This window comes from Equus przewalskii, chromosome 7, assembly GCF_037783145.1.
Source record: "Equus przewalskii isolate Varuska chromosome 7, EquPr2, whole genome shotgun sequence".
Lineage (NCBI taxonomy): Eukaryota > Metazoa > Chordata > Mammalia > Perissodactyla > Equidae > Equus > Equus przewalskii.
In genome coordinates, this window is record NC_091837.1 from 42,786,073 (window position 1) to 42,805,268 (window position 19,196).

The 19,196-nt window shown below is 41.3% G+C and overlaps 1 protein-coding gene across 1 annotated transcript; it reads left to right on the plus strand.

Annotated features, from left to right (window-relative positions):
- The first annotated feature begins 17,085 nt into the window (after window positions 1-17,085).
- Window positions 17,086-18,570, plus strand: CETN1 (centrin 1). Its single transcript, XM_008535300.2, has one exon. The coding sequence runs from the start codon at window positions 17,363-17,365 to the stop codon at window positions 17,879-17,881; it is 519 nt and encodes a 172-aa protein (XP_008533522.1). The 5' UTR covers window positions 17,086-17,362; the 3' UTR covers window positions 17,882-18,570.
- Window positions 18,571-19,196: the final 626 nt, after the last annotated feature.

Consider the following 19,196-nt stretch of genomic DNA (forward strand, 5'->3'; position numbering starts at 1 on the left):
TAAAGTGCCCCATAAAGGTGAGCAGAAAATCTGACTAAAAGAAGATAGGATGTCCATGGTACCAATGCCCAAAGCTGAAATCCAAGGTCAGAAAAAGCACAAAGTGGAGAATTGATTGCAAACCAAAGCAATGTAGTGAGCTTTAAAATATGGCCCCTTAGTGCTTCCCTGGGCACTCGAGGCGGCTGGAATCATAGCTGTGCCGGGCACCCCTTCAGGTCAATTGAGGCTTTGTGGGCTGCTGAGGTTATAAGCTCACGGCGGCCTGGAGCCTGGGCCTCAGATTTTATCTTTCGTTCAAAACCCTGCTCTAATCAGTTCATTCAAGGGTGTTGGAGCCCAAGGAATGAATGTCTACACTAACCAAACTTGAGAAAATTGATTTATGAGCTGGTAACACATCTCTCAATCATGATAGTCCATGCGTTTGCCATGGAAAGTGGAATAATGGGCCGGCTGGCCAGGGCCCACCTTTCCTTGGAGAATGGAGAACTACAATGCCAAGAGTGAGATCTTCATCTAGCTGGATATTCTGCTCTCCCACAGGAATGACTTGCCACACAAATCAGAACTCCTTGGTGTGCTAAAGAGAAACTTCCTTTTCCAGGTTTCTGGTTGACCATCTCTTACTGTTGCCATGACAACACTCCTTCTTCTCCATATCATCCAGTTTTCACTGTGGGTTACAATCTGGGGACAAAACATTACAAAACAGAGATGGTGCCTGCTCCTTCTACTACCTACAGAGGCATGTTAATCTCATCAGTAACATCACTAACCCCACAGCAGGGCCCTTTCTTTCCGAGAGGGCTTCAGACCATCTGGACCTGTCTGGGTGAATTTCAAAAGCTTCAATCTTAGAAGCTATTGCTGTTGTAATGGTTGTCATTTAAAAAACATGCTCAGAGGGTGGTATTTCCCTCACTTGGGCATCATATCCTCCTCCTGACTTCCCACTCCAGATGTGTCCCATCTTAAATCTCTGGGCCTTTCTTGAGGCTGTTTGTATTTCCACCGCAATGAGTAAGACATGGAGATTGTGTGTGTGTGCACATCCAGACACTTCTGTTTCCCTTCTCACTGATCTTCAGAGATTTGAGCTTGAAATCCACTGCTGAGATTTCCTGCCCAGTGACTTCCTGTGTAAACAAAAACAGCTCATCAAGAGCCAAATAAAAAAATACAAGCATCTCCTTATGTAGTACAGTTATACCATTCATTCCTCTTGGAGGAAGACTTTACCTCTTAACCCAATAAGAAGCTGGGTGTCCCAATCTATGATTATTAAGATTCTCATCACATAGGTTTTGAACAACGTTTGGCTTCATAAAAAAAAAAAAGAAAAAAGTTGTTGGTGCCACACAAACACAACCATCTCTTTCATCAAAGTGCTTTGAAAAGAAAAGCTGCAGAAGTTATGGATTCCACTGTCAGAAGGAGATTCCTTTGATAGAGGAATGTTTTTAATTATTTAAATACTTTCACAGCAAGAGCTCACAGTAGGTTGGTTTCTAAAGTATTAAGAGAGGCTCACTGCAGGTAACCATGTAACGTGGTCAGGGGCGCTGATTAAGCAGCCTGGCATGAGGTAAAGCATCTGCGGGCGAGTGCTCACCCCACATGTAAACAGGCAGGCTGAGTATTAGCAACCACTTATTTGCTAGGCTTGCTTCACTTTCACTTCTGCAAGACTCAAAGTATTACTATAACATGGACTTCTAGGGTCAAGGTGGGAGGTGCATAATCCAGCCGCAAACCTCTGCTGGCTTTTTGTCTTTTAAAAGACGATGAAAGAATAACGCCAAAGACAAAGGAATATTTTCCAATCCATAGGCAATTAGGAGTAGCCTTCAGACTCTACGAAAATAGAATTCACTAATTCCTCTATCCCTTGGGAAAACATTTTCACATATAGAGAGGTAATTGCTGTGCTGGGAATCTTTTTTGACTGCTCTCATTAAAAATAAGTGCCGAAGAGGCTTCAAATAAGGCCAAAGCTGAACTGGCCAAAACTACAGGCATTCCTTCTGAAACATCCGTATAAGAACATACCCAATTCTTTCTTCTCTTTTATTTTCCTTTCCTTCCTTTCTGTTTTCTTTCTTTTCTTCTTTCCAAAAATATTTAGCGCCTACTGTGTGCAAGCATTATGCTAGATACTTGGGATAAAGAGATAAGTAAGAAGCGGTCCCCTCCTTCAGATTACAGTCTATGGAGGAAACCAAACAATTAGGTCCTCATTCATTCATTCATTCAATCATTCATTCATGCATTCACCCAACCATTCATTACCTACTGAGTGCCTACTGTGTGTGTCCTGTATTGCAATGAAATTAAAACTCTCAGTTCCCTAGGGATTTAAGTGAATGCTAAGGCCACCTGGGTCAAAAATAAAGGCATGGTGGATGTTCATGCTCTGGATTTCTTGACCTGCTTGTGTGTTTGAAATATACAATAATAACAAATAGACATGAGCATTTTTAAATGATCCACTATCTAGATCTTTGACATAAAAAATTATGATTAAGATTAAATATAATGAAATACCCATAAGGCAGTAAGAGGCTTCAGCTGCACTGAAATGTAGTAAAATGTTTTATGCCGAAGATAAAAAACTAGACAATAGATAGTCTCTGCAGAGTACGTTTAGAAATCTTTCCATTATTAGATAACTTTCTTGCCTAAAAGATGTGTTTCTTCTCTTAGAGCTCTTTTATCTGCCTACTTAGAGTTGAAAAAGATTACTTTTTCAACTCTTCCAAGTGAAGAATGTCAATGGTTTTTGAACCATTTGTCAAAAATAGAAAAAAGCAATATCCTCAGGTCAGGGAAGATGGAATTTTTCTAACTAAATATTAAGAAAATCTTGCATAAATGGTGCCTGGAACTCAAAAAGAAAAAAAACCCACCATTTGTAAGTGCATCTAAGGATATACATCTTTCATTTTTGTTTTTATCTATCTATGTGAGGCATCTTTTTCAGCTATGATAGTCATTAAAATCAAGCATAAAAATAAATGAACTTAGAACCAGACTTTCAAGAAGTTGTATCATAAGCTGTTACACCAAAATTTTAAAGCAAAGATTTTTAACATTAATAAATGTTTAAAATATATATTAATAACTATTATTAATTATTAAATATTAAAGTATTGTAAAGGAGAATAGAGAAATTTTATAGTGCTAAATGGTTATGACAATAAAGAATAAAGACTGAAAATCTGTGAACCAAATACGCTGCTTAAGAAGTTAAAAAGAATAGCAGGGGGGAAAAAAAAGCAGAAGAAAGAAACTAATAAAGATAGTAAAATAAGACATTCATAAATAATTCATCAGCTACTAGCAGTTAGAATACTCAGATAAAAGAAAAAAGTACCATTAGCACTAGCAACAAAAAATATAAGATACCTAGGAATAATTCCAACAAAAGATCTGCAAGACTTATAAGCAAAACTCATTAAGAATTTTAAAAAAGACATTAAATAACACCTTTTTTAATGAAGAGATAAATGTTTATAGATTTAAAAAACTCAACATTTAAAGACATAAATCCCCCTCTCAAATGATTTATGGAGTCAATGCAAATCCAACCAAAATCCCAAAGAGGATTTATCATGGAATTTAACAAGATGATACTAAAATTTATATGGAAGACCAAACAGTCAAGAAAATAGTCAAGACATTAATGAAAAATAAAAGAAAGGGATTTGCCCTACCAGAGATCAAGACTTATTATGCAACTGTAGTAATTAAAAGAGGGAGATATGGTGTAGCAACAGACAAACAGAATCAAGGGTCCAGCCACGGACCCAGCATACATGGGAAACTGATGAGCCCATCCAACGTGATGCTGAAACAGCCATCCATATGGTAGAAAAAAATGAAAGTGGACCCCCTACTTTACCCCATTCAAGATAGATTAAGGAACTTTATGAAATATAAAATTTAAAACTTTTAGTAGAAAATATAGTAACTTAAAGTGGAGATAGATTTCTCAAATAACACATAGAAAGCACTAACCATAGAAGAAAACATTGAAAAATTCAAGTACAGCATAAGTTAAAACTTCTGATAATCAAAAGATATCATAAGGAGAGTAAAAAAAATAGACACTGGGAGAAGATTTTTAGAAACATACACAGTAACTTGTTTCTACTATCTATTGTGTAACAAACTGCTCCAAAACTTGCTGGCTGGAAACAATTATTTTACGGCCCATGATTCTGTGGTTCAGGAATTCGGGCTGAGCTCAGATGGGCAGTTCTTCTGCTTCCAGTGGTGTCAGCTGAGGTCACACGTGTATCCAGCTGGGAACTTGGCTGGGGCTAGAACTTCCAAGACAGCTTCACTCATATGTATAGCATATGAGCTGAGGTGGTTGGAACGGCTAGGGGTGCCTGGACCTCTCTTTCTCCCTACGGTCTCTCATCCTGTAGGGCCTCTGTCTCTCTCCACATGGCCTCTCTCTCCATCAGGACAGCCAGAACTTTTCACATGGCAGCTGGCTTCCCAGAGGATGAAATGGAAGCTTCAAGGGCTCTATGAACCCTAGGCCCTGAGGTCACCCAGCATCTCTGCTGCCACATTCTATTGATCAAAGCAAGACATGGGATCAGGTCAGATCCCAGAGGAGGAGAAATAGACCCCAGATCTTGGTGAAGGAGGTGTGTGCCTACAGGAAGGGGACGAATTACTGGCAGCCATCTTTACAGGCATTCCACACACCAATAAAATTTTAGTATCCAAAATTTGTAAAGAACTCCTATGAATCATCAAGAAAAAGACCAATAAAAAAAATCTGAAACACATGCAAAAATACAGATATTCATAGAAGAGATAACACAAATTGCCAATAAACATGAAAATATGCTTATGCTCATTATTAATCAGAGGAAAAACGTTAAACCTAGCAAAAGACAAAAATTTAAAAGTCAGACAAAACATAGTGTTAGTAGGAACTATTGCCTAGAGCTGGTAGGGATGTAAAATGATACACTACTTTAGGAAGGAATTTTGCATTACCTAATAAAGATGGACATGCATAGACAACCAGTTCCATTCTTAGGAGAAATTTTTGAACATATGCCCTGAAGACCAGTACAATAATATTCTTAGGAGCATTTTTTTTGTGGGGGAAGCACTTTAAACAACCCAAAAGTCAATCAACAATAGAGTGGATAAATAAATTACAGTAGATTCATAGCACGGAATACTATAATGCAGTGAAAATGAATGATCTACAGCTAGACATGCATCAACGTGGACAAATCTCAAAAACATCACATCGAGGGACTGGTCCAGTGGCACAGTGGTTAAGTATGAGCACTCTGCTTCAGCAGCCTGGGGTTTGCAGGTTTGGATCCCAGGCGCAGACCTACACACTACTCATCAAGACAAGCTGTGGCAGTATCCCGCATACAAAATAGAGGAAGATTGGCACAGCTGTTAGCTCAGGGCCAATCTTCCTCACCAAAACAAATAAACAAACAAACAAAAACAAAAGCCAAAAAGCACATCATGTTGAGATGGAAAAAGTCACAGAAGAATATTTATGTGATTCTATTTATAGGAAAAGTCTACAAACAGGTGAAAAAACTGAACATATGGTAAATACACAAGCACACACAGAGGTGTGTCTGGGAAATGATTAGCCCAAATTTTGGGATAGAGGGTAATTAGAGGGGAGGAGGAGAGGAAGCAAAGGACGGTAAGGTCTTGGTCATATTCTCTCTGTCTCCTGCTCTCTCTTTAGCTCAATCATGGTTACGTGGGTATTTATTCTAATATTATTCTAATATTTTTAGTTCTGATATTGTTGGTCATATAAACATTTTGCATATATAATGTATTTTTATGTGGAAAATGACCTTTCAATAAATTGCTAACTGAGAATAAACACTCGGATAACAATAAACAGAAAAATAATGCTTTTAGATATGGCCAAGAAGGGACATCAGATTGGCATGGGAATCAAACCTTTCTTATTGCCACATACTAAACTCTTTATAGATGAAATTTCTGGAATTAGCTTCCAAGTAACCTGAGGATGGGGTGATGCTGAAACAATATTGACATGAGTCGATAATTGTTGAAGCTGGAGGATGGGTACAGGGGAGCTCATTTATATTACCCTCCCTATTATTGTGTATGTGTGAGGGGGAGGAAGAGGAAAGGGAGGAAGGAAGGTGATGGAGAAATCTCTCAGAAGAGAACTGAATAAGAGAAAATATTTACTGGTCATCTGAATGTTAAGCATTCCCTGCTATAAAGAATAAAGCATATAGAGAATTTAAAAGGAAAGGGAACAAAAGGGGTCTTTGTCAGCTCTTTATATGCAGGAAAGAGTCTGGTTGGCTAGAACACATAAACTGTGTAGGCATGAAGACATAAAAGGCCCAGCCAGGCCGGCTGGGGGAAAAGGGGTGTTGGTGAGATCATGAAGGCAGGTGGCCACGGATGATCCCACGAGCTGGCAAGAGGCTGCCCGTCTCCTGCTGCTCTGAGGACCTTCATGGTCTTGCAGTGGATCTGAGCCTTTGGGCTGGCTCACAAGTGGGATGCTGTGGTCATCTTGGTGTGCTACACCAACCATCAGCCAGCTGGCTGGGAAACCCACATCTCCACCAGACCATCCCGTTGGCACGACTCTGACTCTCACTCCCACGACTTCCAAGGCTTGTGCCTGCCGCTCCAATGCCTTCTATGCACGAGTATGTGGCAGATCTCCACAGGGCCCAGTCTGTTCCCAACTCCCCACCCCTCGTGTTCACATACATACATCAACCAGACAGGCCACTTGCAGCTCTGAACTTGCTGTTCCCTTTCTTGCTTCTACTCCTTTGTATGTGTTATTCCCTCACCTAAAAGTCTGCTCTTCCATCATCCTAGACAATTCAAAATCCCCCTGCCAGAATGGACTTGAGTGGGGCCTCCTCCAGGAGACTCTCGCTGACCCACAGGCCGAGGGGAACCCTTCCTCCCCTGTTTTATAGCATCATCCTCAGTGGTACGATTACTTACAACACTTCTGGCTCTTTCCACTCTGCTGAACTGTCCCTCTGCTGAACATTCCACAATTGAGGAAGAACTCTTTCTGTATCTCTATAACCATCATTATACACAGGGAAGTCATCTCAAAAAAGCCCATGTTTGCCATTTTAAAAATTGTAGAAGATATCAGAAGAAGGTTATTATGTGCACAAGGGGATGCTGCAGTTTAATCCTAGTTTTGTTCTTCGTGCTTTTCTGTAATTACAGGTTGCTGTGATTTAGATGGAGGTAGCCTAGAGAAGTTTCTGCTGAAACAAAGGACTGTGGTTGATGCCTTCCTCACCTGAGTATTTGTCTCTATTTCACATTAAATGACCACACTCACCAACACCCACCATTTGCAAAGCCAGGCCGACCCCCAAGTGAGCCAGGCCTGGGGGGATGGAGACCACAGAGAAGGTTCCACTTTTCAGAAAGTTCGAATACTAATGCCCTTCTTACAAGTAAAGAGATATCTGGCTCATTAAGTATTAGATCATTTTCTTTAAAAAGGCAACCTAAATTACCTCACGAAATCTATGCTAAAACAGAGCAGGATGCAGTTGAACTGAAGTGAGTTTTTCTGTTCCACTACAAGACTCCTGTGTTTGTTAATCCTGGAAGAAGTAATAGCACTAGCTGTAGCCAAACCTGGCAATTTAAACATCTGTCACATCCACAGTATCTGTTTTTATTTAGTAACATTGTATATTTTTATCCAGCGCTGTTCTATTTCGCATATGACATTTTAGTGCATGTGCAATGTTTTGGATCATACCTATGATACAGAGGGCAGTCACTTTAATTTATGGGTGATCCCAATTGTCACTTCCCCCGAACAGCAATGGAATTTTTCAATATCCTCAGAATAAATCCCTCCTCTGGAGCAGTAAACATAATATGACAGTGTGTCAACCCCGGATTTGTTTCAAGATTATTTACTTACAATTCAACAACACCGCTGCCCACGGAGTGCCCCGTCAGCAGAAGCTGCATTGTTCGAAGTAGCTCAGGGAAACAGCCAGCGTTTCAGAATCCAAAGAATGTAGTTTTTCTAAATACCTCAGGATTATGAGATGCTATAGAACTAATAAATTTGCTCCTTAAAATAGTCCAGAAGGAATCCTTAACTATTCCTACATGTTTGAAAGTTCAGGTTATTGATGGGGAGAGAGAGCGCTGTTTCGTCCCTTGGGCTCTCGCAACAAGCATCATGGGTACCTTTTTACCTTTTCCTCTCTTTATGATTATTTTTTAAAGGATAAATTCCAGAGATAGATAATCTTTTGAAAGAGAAGGACATAATGATGAAATGAAGAGAGATTATCTGCAAGAACCCACTTCAGTGCAACCTTTTAAGCAGCAAATGTTTACCCAATACTGAGCACTGTTTCCTGGGAGAGAGGGCTGGGCAGGTTCCTCAACCTATGGGGTGAATTGGATCCTACTCTGTAGGTAAACCTGCCTGGTCATATAGTAACAGAACAGAATGGAATGTTCTGCCATTGGTTTATTGTTTACATTTCGGCAGTAACCAATACTAAACTCTAGTCACATCATCTTTTATGTGTTTTAAAGTTCTTTCTCATCTGCAATCTCATTTTTCTCACAATCACCCAGAGAAAGGAGTTATTACTATCCCATTTTACAGAAGAGGAAATTTAGGCCCAGAAGACTTAAGGAACTTGCCTAAATTCACATACACTGTGAGTCAAAGATTGTGGGCAAAAACTCAGGTCTCTTAGTTCAGTGGTCATAACCTCTGGTCTATCTATGATGTATTTAATTGTGCAAATTCACATTTGTCTAAGAGAAATATGCACATGAATCATGTGCAGAGACTTCCTTCATAATATTAGATTTTTTAACTGGGAGCATGGCCACCCAGAATAAAGAATTCACTTCTCAGCCTCTATTGCAACTACATGTGGCCAACAGAGTGTGAGTAGAAGGGATGCTGGCAACTTCTGGTTCATAGATGGCTTGTGTGCTTCCCTCTCTTGCCCTGGGTTCCCCTGAGAGTAGAATCTGAAGCTAAAGCTTGACTGCAGGTTTATTTGGGGAGTGATCCCAGGGAGCAGAAATGACATGGAAGAGCGTGTGAAGGAAGGAGGGAGAGCCCATCCGAGAATCTGTTACCGAGTTGGCCACTATTACAGATGACTAGTACTCCATCCACCACAAGACGTTCTGATGGGGAGACACAAGAAGGGGCTATCCACTGATACTCATCTGCCATTGGTCACGGTGTTAACTCTCCTACATAACTGGATTGCACTTGCTGTGATGTCTGAGAAGCCCCAGAACAGAAAGTGAGAGGCTTGGAGCTGGGGCCAAGGTGAGGCAGTGCCAGGTTGCAACTATGCAAACTAGAAAAGTCTGCATGGCTCTAGGCATCACAGAAGTGGCTAGTTGGGGCTGACAGGCTCTGAAGCGGTGCTCAGGAAGGGCACAGTAACTCCCACTTCCTGGTGGCTAAGATGCATGTGGTGTGGAGCCATCTGGGACAGTGTGACAAGGACAAATGCCCTTGGAGGCCTAGAGCAATAATACTGAATGAACTTGGTGCCCTGGGAGTAGCTGAGTAACCAGGTGAACTTGGACTGTATAAGAGAGAGAAAGAAATCTCTTTCATTTAAGCAGCTGTTATTGTGGGAACTAATAAAAGATAAGTCTGATAATCATAAGTTGTGAACACCACACTGGAAGGATTTGTTTAGAGAATGATGTCAGTAAGTAGCTGGCAGCTCCATGGTCTACACGACAATCATATTCAAAATTTCACCACCATGTGGCTCAGTCAATGACCCCAAAGAGGAGATCCAACAATTTGGTGGTGTTGCCATCCAAACGCAGCCCCTCCAAATACTTTATTAAATACATGCTTTCTTGCCTTAGCAGAGTGTATTTTAAGCTGAAGCAATGCAAATATAGTAATGTTTTTTACAAACATGATTATTTTATATCACTGTATCACACCAATTCTTAAGGAAAATTGAAATAGCCTGTAGGACACTAAATACACCCCACTGAATAATTAAACTTTGTAGCTAATAAGTGACTAAACTTGACAAAGCCTGAATAGGACGCTCCTTCAAATCGCATACAGTGACCTAAAGGGAAAACTGTGTCCTATGGTGAAGGAGGAGACGGGTACAGAGAGGTGGGGCAATTTGACCAGAGTAGCACAGCGGGGAAGTGCTGGAGCCAGGACTGGAACCCAGGTTTGTTGAGCTCGAAAGCCTCTGCTTTACCCATTACGCTAAATCTGACTGAATAAAGCTTTAGGCTTTGATAGGCTCTGGGACTTTAGAATGTCTAAAATAAGTAGTTCACCTGTCTTGTGTCTAAAGTGGGGGACAGTAAAGGAAGAGCCTCAGAGTTGAGATGAGAAGACAGTTGAGTCCTTGCCCTGTGGCTTCCTATATGCATAGGGAAACGGCTGAGAGTCTCTGACCTCAGGTTCTTCACTGATAAAATGGGACTAATAACACCTACATTGTAGGCTTCTTAAGACGTTAAACTAGACAGTATGTGCATGTAGGAGTGCTTTGTACTCGTAGAGCACTTCCTTTCCTGAGTGCTGACTGTAGGCCACATATAGTATTAAATACTCTACATGGATTACTCATTTAATCACCACTGCAACCTTATGAGCTAACTACTTTTCCACCCTGCTTGATAGGAATTTGAAGCTTAGCTTGCCCCAGGTCACGTAACTAGTGGTGAGAGGGGCTGGCATTCAAAGGCAGGCGCCCAGGGCTCTGGGCCCCACTCACGCCTCCCATCATACTGCTGACCTGTGCACATGGGCCATACGGGCACCCCCTATATATTTACATACTACCTACATAATTTAGACAGCTCATCTCAGATTAAAATGTACCCTATAGCTGCACTATGTCTGTCTTCTCCCTGTTGGAGCTGCCATAGGCTCCAGCAGAAGTGGAAATGACTGGTCAGAGCAGAGACATCTCTCTGCCCATGAGCTGCTTTTCACTGAGATGAGGAATACAATTTCTGGACATGTTCTCAACCTTATTCCATTTGTCTAGACATTGATCCTAGCCTTGTAAGATTCTAGAGTGCCCCTAAGCTAAATTCAAATTTAATTGTTTTTGTGCATTCTAAATTAAACCTTAGTGAACCAGGAATTACAAGGCATCCTTTCCTTTATTTTGAACAATATGTAAGCATAAAATACAGAGCTTATGCCTTAGTCTCTAAAATTTGACTGTGTTGGGAAATTAGGAAGTTCACAGTTTTAAAGCAGAAATAGGCTAAATAATGTCTATCACTTTCTTAGGATTCACCAAATACTCAGAGTTTTGGTAAGTTCGTAAAGACACTTCTGTGGTGAGATACGTATTCTCCCCCTTTATCCTTTCAACTCAACTTGGGAGACGAGTTTGAAGTATGAGTTTATATCTGAGGGCTAATTTCTCCCCCTTTCTCTCCCCGCCTCATTCCTATCTGTTACCCTTAAAATACTATTTTTCCAAGTGCCTGCATGAAATCTGTTCTTAGAGGACGTGGGAGCTTTAAAATTAACCAACTGTGGACTCACACTGATGCAATGGGGCCTGAAATCACCCTGGCAGGCAAACGCTTTGTATGAGGTACACTTGAAAACAATACCAGAAGTACATGACCCAGTTTCCATTCTAAGCTTTGTCCCACGCACAGGGTTCAGGGCAAAAGGAACCCTGACTGGTGCCAAAGGAAAAAAACAAAAGAAGATGGATTTCAGATAAGAAACATCCAGAAACCAAAGGAATTTGGAAAGGCCTTCACAGACCCAAAGTAGCAAACGCAGAACATGAACGAAAGTAGGAAGGCCAGCAATTCTGGGTGGTGAACCCACTGGGTTTCAAAAGATGTTTAACCAACACCTGAATGAAAAGCCTCCATGGGGATGGTCAGTTGCCAGCTGGAAAGGATGAGGGAGATGCCTTCTCCCCCTGCCCTAATTGCACCCCCTTCCCATTTAGAGGCTTAGCAGGAGGGGCTGTAATATGATTACTTGTGGATAGAAGGATTCCTCAGTTGCTGCTTCAGAGGAGACTAACATGACCTATTGGTTTCCTTTGATGTTTTGTTTGCTGACACAACTGCTAAACTTTGAAATGCAGTAGAACCGTAATTTAGTTAAGAAGCTTTTTAAAAAATGTATATGGCAGTCACAGTACTGATTTTTACTCGAAATCCACTTCTCAGAAATTTTTAAGACACATTCTTTCTTCATAAAAAATCTGTTTCCTCTACCATCTACTGTCACTTTCGTTTGGTTTCCCCAATTCCCAATGAGCTGGGGAGCAGACTTCTAGAAACACGGCCGTTGGGGCGTATGTGGGCAAGGGTCACAGTCCCAGCTGTTCTGCTCTCTCATTGTGCCACGCAGAGGCCCTCAGGGGTAGCCTCTAACGGACTGTACCTAGATCGGCCTCACTGCCAATCACAGGGTGCTGGTGGAAAAGGACACCAGGACACGGCGGGCAGGGTGGGCCCCTCTCCTTCCAAGCTGGTTCAAGGGAGAACTCAAACAGATTATTGCTACATGTGCAGTAGTTCACTTTCCGTATGGGGCTGGACTTACAGCATGGTCCATCCTCCAGTAAAGATATTTATGTTGTACTAAAAGAACTAGGCATAAACAGGCTTTGGGCTAGAATTCAACTTTCCCTCTATCTCTGTCCTTTTCTCTGAGAAGTGTCATTACTACTTGAGCCCCAGCAGAAGAAGTAGCCAATACGAGGACTGAATGAACAACGTGCAGCTTGTAAGTCAAGTTCTGCCTGACCCATTTTCCATAAGATCTGTTTTCCTGGGCCTGTGCAGTTATTTTGTTTGCTTTGCTTTTAATTTGAATTTCAATGTCTTTTAAAAGGGCACAAACTCCCCAGGTCACTGCTAATCCCTAAATATACCCTTAACATGCAGCCCACTGGGCTCATTCTGTTACTAACACCCCTGTGGGCCTTTGACCTTTCCCCTTCTGGTGAGCAGAAAATCCTCCTCAGTTAACAGCCTCAGAGTCAGCTTTGGATGCTAAAGTCTTGGGGCCCTTAGAGAATGAAGAAGGTGGATCAAAGAGTAAACCAGTAGCTTAGTCTACAAGATGTTTTAAAAATCCAAGAAAGCCACTTCCAGGCCTCTTGGTCCTGCATTTTCTGTTGCATACCTGCACTTGGGGGGCTCTCTGCAGACTGCTTACAGGTGGTGCAACTGCTGGATCATAAGTCCTGTGAGGTTTTGCTTTGAGTTTGTATTAACAGAGATGATGTCTTTTCTCAGCTTGTTTCAAACAAAGTGATGTTTAAGTTGGGCTGATTTGGGCTCTGGGAAGAGAGGGCAGTCATTCTTTCCTTGGATGCATTTAATTTCACTCCACCTATCAACTGCCAAATGCTCTGGGGAGCATCCATCTTCCTTCCTCTCCTCCTCACACTTTCTCTTCCTCCTCTTTCCTCTTGGACTCCCAAATCCAAATGATGTATAAGTGGGGAGGCTCTTGGTTTGGCAGGGGAGCAAAACATTGTCAATCTTTAGTTTTTTCACTTCAAGCTCTGTTAGATCCCACATCTGAGTTTGCTAAAACATGTAAAGTTCTCCTAGCTGCTGGTCGTGTCCTCAGGGTACACTTAAAGTCACAGAATAAGCACAGTGCATTTTTGGGAAGGAATCAAATTTGCTTGATGGTCAGTCATTTAAACCATAATAGAACCAGCAAATTATGTGCTATGAGGCAGAGAGCAAAATTCACTTTTTTAGAAGATAAAATACATAGTAATAAAGGCATTTCATGCATGTTGTAGGCTTCCTCCAAATGTTTCCCTGAACCCCAAGGGAGTGCTTTAAATTTCCTTTGCGATGAGGAGGTTTGGGGTGAAAGTTTGAGAAGCAGTGTGAGATTCTGGCAAATTCTTTTCTAAAACATAGTCTGCTTTTATATCTGAAAGGGGCATTTCTTTATTTCTGGGGTTCGTGGAGTGAGAAATTATGTAGCCCTTGGCTGGACACTTAAATCTGTTTCTGGGCTTGCCAAAAAGACTTGGGTTGAGTCACTGGACTGGACTTCATATTCCCCTTCCGAGACCACCGGGATTGTAAACTCCTGCTGCCGCGTCCATTTCTTGTAAATGGCTCCACATTTTCAAGAATAGTTTAGTCTTGTGCCCCTCGCCACCCGCACTGTTGTCCTGCTTGTGTAGAAGTGTCAAGCATTTCTCTGTTCTGCATTTGTTGGAAAGTAAATAGGCAGCAAAAAAGAAACTTTATTATGCATGTTTTCTGCCTTGGGTGGCACCTGGAATTTGCTGAATTTGCAGAGAGCAACTTAAATTTTAAAAGGCTCCTGAGCCTCACCTTTTTCTTGCCATGCAAGTCAAATGGAAAAACAAATAATTAGAATAAGTAAGCTGCGTGGGTCCTTTCTCTTGGTCTCAACTGACTCCAGACCCTATTGTGGAATTCCAACACCTCTTTTTTTCCCCTTTCCAGCTGTTAAGCTTCCACGACCAGATTCAAACAACCATCTCCTCTCTGCCTCTCAGATAGTCAACAACTGATTTAGCTTATTACCTAGGACATAATGGTACAAAAAATTTTAAGTGCAAAAACAAACCAAAACCAGTCATATCCATTGATTTTCCAGGACATCTCATTTCCTTTGTGTCGGTCTTATTAGAACTTGAAAAGTGACTTTAAAGCAATGAAGCTGATTTTCACAAGCATTGTATGGTTTCTCACTAAAGCCAGCCAAAAGCACTTTGCCCAGATGGCTTCTCACTAACTTGTGCCTGGAGCTGAAAGCAGGAAATAGAATGAAGCAGAATTGAAGAAGAACAAACGTAAGCACTGAGCATTTGGCTCTTTCTCTCAGTGACTCGCTTCAGAATGGAATCCTGTCTGAGATCCTACAAAATCCATCTTCCTAGGCAAGATGTTTAATTACTGTTAGGTGTAGGAAAGAAAATTAGTACCACACTTCCCAGTGATACTACGTTTTGGTAACAATCTCAGCTTTTGGAGAAGGCATCAAGGTGTGGTGGAGGAAGCCTCAGCACTGGACGCAGACAGGCCAAGGTTAAATTTCAGAGCCACCATGTATTGGCTGGGACCACTGGGTATGTTACAGACCTCTCCCAGGCCTCACTTTTCTTTTTCATCTGCAAAATGGGAAATGATGGCAAAGATTAAATGAGACAGCAAATGCAAGGAGCCAGCGCAAAGCTAGACACACAATCAATTAAGTTTCTCTTCCCTTTTTAAATCAGATTGCAATTATGAATATAAAGTACCTCCCTACCAAGAGCTGACTCTGGCTGAGGGCACTGTTTTCTATGAAGGGAGCTCTTGGTGGCCCTTAGTTGTGACTGTTGATTGCACACATCTGGAAACTATGACAACACTTTTGCTTTGAGCTCAGCTTGGCCCAAATGTAGCTCTATACAAGGCAGCTTCTATCCTTCAGTTTTTCCCAACACATCATAGCTTGGCTTGAATTTGGGCAGAGGAGTGGGAGTCAGAAGAAATGCACAATGTCTGGGAGGAATTCAGACTCAACTAACAATTACTCAGCCCTGTATAGACCCGTTGGGGATTGTCCGTGGAGTAGCTTGTTGACACATATGGGAGCCCTACTGAGAAGCTGTATCATTATGCCCACTTCACAGATGCTTCAACTGAGTCTGGGAGGTTAAGTAACTTTCTCAGGCATGAACTTGGGAAAAGATCCCAGGGTTTTCAATCTGGTTAATAAAGCAGGAGGATTTGCAGTGTTGGAAGATGGGAACCTGCAGTGTCTACTTGCCAAAGTCTACTTTGAGGTGACACTGTCTGCGCCAAGTACTGGGAGGTGGGGGTGGAGATGGGAGGTTCTGGGTGAGTTTCCTTGACCTTTAGAAATCCTGCGCCCAGGCCCTCTGGCCATTATGTCACATATCGACTGGGGTAGGTAATGAGCCTTGGCTAATTAAACACGTCATATAAACAATATCTGACCACTAATTTAAAAAAACAGAATTTGTAAAACACTCCTAGCATAATTTAACCTTTGGGGATTTTTGTTTGTTTTATTTTGATGATTCAGAGGTATTTTAGGATCAATATTGTCATTCTTTTATTCAACAAATATTTACTAATCTACCTACTATGTGTCAAGCACTGTTCTAGAGGCTGGGGATACAAAATCTCTGGAAAGTGCCCTCTCTTGTAACTGATGGAGTACTGATAAATTGAGTCATTTTTTTTCTTTTTTGGGGAAGAATGCTAAAAAATAAGTCATCCTCCTTTCTTTTCAACCGTTTAAAGAAATACTAGTGGCAATTTTTTTATGGGCTCACTTGATGACTTTTTCTTTCTTTCCACCTGAAAAACTTCCATTTTTCTCTTGCCCCTTTGTTCTTAAGAGGCAATTTTGAGTCCCAACGTGCTCTGCATCATCTCCTCCCATGTCCATTGCCAAAGGAGGGCAATCAGAGTGTAGGTTTCAGCACAGCCCTGATTGGATGATAAACAGGGCGAGTAATATGCTGCTTGAGTTTTTAAAACAATACCAGAATACCAGAACACAGTATTGCAAACCCCCTCTCTCCAAATCCAAAGCCTAGTGAATGAAATTATGACTGTTATTCAAGGGCAATTATACTGAGTACGTACAATTGGAACACTAAAAGCAAATCATACATTTGGATATTGCATTTCATATTTGAGCATATGCCAAATAAGCTAGTAAAGTTTTATTATTGTTGAGTGTAATGTCAGGAGACAAACTTCTACAAATTTTATACATAAGTTTTTCCATTTTATCTGTTTTCCATTTATGTCAAGTTGAACACATGGTGTGACTTTTAATATTCTCTCCTCTTTCTTCCCCACATTTAATGCCAAGGGATCAAACTCAATCTTGATTATCATAAATTTACCTTTAGGTAACCTCAGACCAAGAAAGGTTTTTCAATTAGTATGGAAAAGGAGAGAGGAGGAGCCTCCAAATAACCCTATACACCTGGACCTATGGATGCTGACAAACGGTCTGGAAAGAACAGCAAGTGCCAGTGCATTACGGAAGACAACAGTGGCTGCAGCGAGTTCTTGCCAGCTGAAGTCTCAACACGTGGAAACTGGGTAATAACCGAGGGAACTGTGGATTATACCATAAATAAGATCTCACAGACATGGCAGTTTAGTGAGCAGGGTCTCACCGGGAGACCCAAGCAACGGTTTGGGAATGAAAGAGGGGAGGCCCCGCACCCGCGCTCCAGGTGGGGGCGCTCCAGCGCGAGCGCGGTGACCGCGGTGACTCTGTTAAGGTCATAACCGCCTCAGGAGGATGGCTTCCAGCTTTAAGAAGACAAATTCTGCCTCTACCAGCCAGAAAAGAAAGGTGGGTCCTAAGCCTGAACTCACTGAAGATCAGAAGCAAGAAGTTCGAGAAGCGTTTGACCTCTTCGATGCCAACGGAAGCGGGACCATCGACGTGAAGGAGCTGAAGGTGGCCATGAGAGCGTTGGGCTTTGAACCCAGGAAGGAGGAGATGAAGAAGATGATCTCCGAAGTGGACAAAGAAGGCACGGGGAAAATCAGCTTCAATGACTTCCTGGCCGTGATGACTCAGAAGATGGCCGAGAAAGACACCAAAGAAGAAATCCTGAAGGCTTTCAGGCTCTTTGATGATGATGAAACTGGGAAGATCTCTTTCAAAAACCTAAAGCGCGTGGCCAACGAGTTGGGGGAAAACCTCACTGATGAGGAGCTGCAGGAAATGATTGACGAAGCCGACCGCGATGGAGACGGGGAAGTGAACCAGGAAGAGTTTCTCCGGATCATGAAAAAGACCAACCTATATTAAAGCCGGTTTCTCCCGCAGGCATGTGCAGAGAAGCTGAGTGACTTGCTGGGTTTCCTGCCTCTGTTTTGTGAAACGTTGAGTGGGAGAACAGCAGTATCAGTCCTCTTATCCCCAGTTTGTCTAGTTACTTCTATTTACAAATCTTTGGAATTATATTATAGACTTTTAAAGATGCTTTTAACATGAGTTTTGGTTTTTCGTTCTCAAAAGCAGACCCAGAGTACTTGAGGTTGAAGAAAGGGCCCCGAAGCTTTGGTCCACCCACCGTTTGCCTTGTCTTGGTGGACATCCATTAAACTGAACGCAGGATGGCTTCTCGGGACAAATAGCAATGTGGTTCTCTTGTCACCTCTTTGGTGGTGTTAAATTATTTCACTTCATACGTTATTCCTTAAATTCAACTCCTTGTTCTAGCATGATGAGGTGGAATGGGCCAGCCCGTCATCCTAGCCATTGCTTTTCACTTAACTGAATACTGATTTGAAGGAAAACAATGCAGCCACTTATTTGGCTCAGGAAAGATACTGTTCTAACTGATAGGCTTGCCTTTGGTTGATGGTAAATTGTGCAACTTAGACTATTCTCTGACTTCATCACATGCAAATGATTCTGTGTGTGTGTTAATTATTTACTGTGCCAGAATGTACACTTGGGCTACAGAATAAAAGTGAAATTTAATATTGGCCCAACCAAAGTATTATTTACTTAAGTAAAGGGGGATTAAGCTAACTAATGATGTTGACTAAATATTTACAAATGTAAGATCTTAGTTCAGGAAATTGTAAAAAAAAATCTATAATACATTTTAAGCTACTTATCTATCCTTAGATTGATCAAGCGTTTTAGTTATTAGACTACTATACTGTAACCTTAGTCATTTTATTACTGCTTTATTACAAGCCAGTATCTACCCGCTAATTCTTAGAACATCTTAGTTCTTGGTACTTGATTCTCCTCCTGTGGTATACAGTTGATGCCAGAGTGTCTAGCGTGTAAGTACTTCTCTATTTTAGAATGTCAGGAAATTATTTTACTATGGCTTGTGTATGTTAATACTACTTGTTCTCTGTTATAAATTAAGCCTTTCTTGTTTTGAAATAAGATACCTACTCTTTTGAATATCTACACATCTGAAGTTAGAGAAAATTTTAAGTAATATAATTGTGGGACAATAACATAATCTATCTGCTGAGATGGAGGCCTAGATTAATGTTTTGAGAATAGGCAACAAAACTATTAAACAGGCAAGATATTTTGGTCACAACGAAACATAAATTAAATCTTCATACAAAGTCCCATTAAGATAAATGCTGGA

Coding starts and splice junctions, on each gene's coding strand:
- CETN1 (XM_008535300.2), top strand. CDS start 17,363: ATGGCTTCCAGCTTTAAGAAGACAAATTCTGCCTCTACCAGCCAGAAA.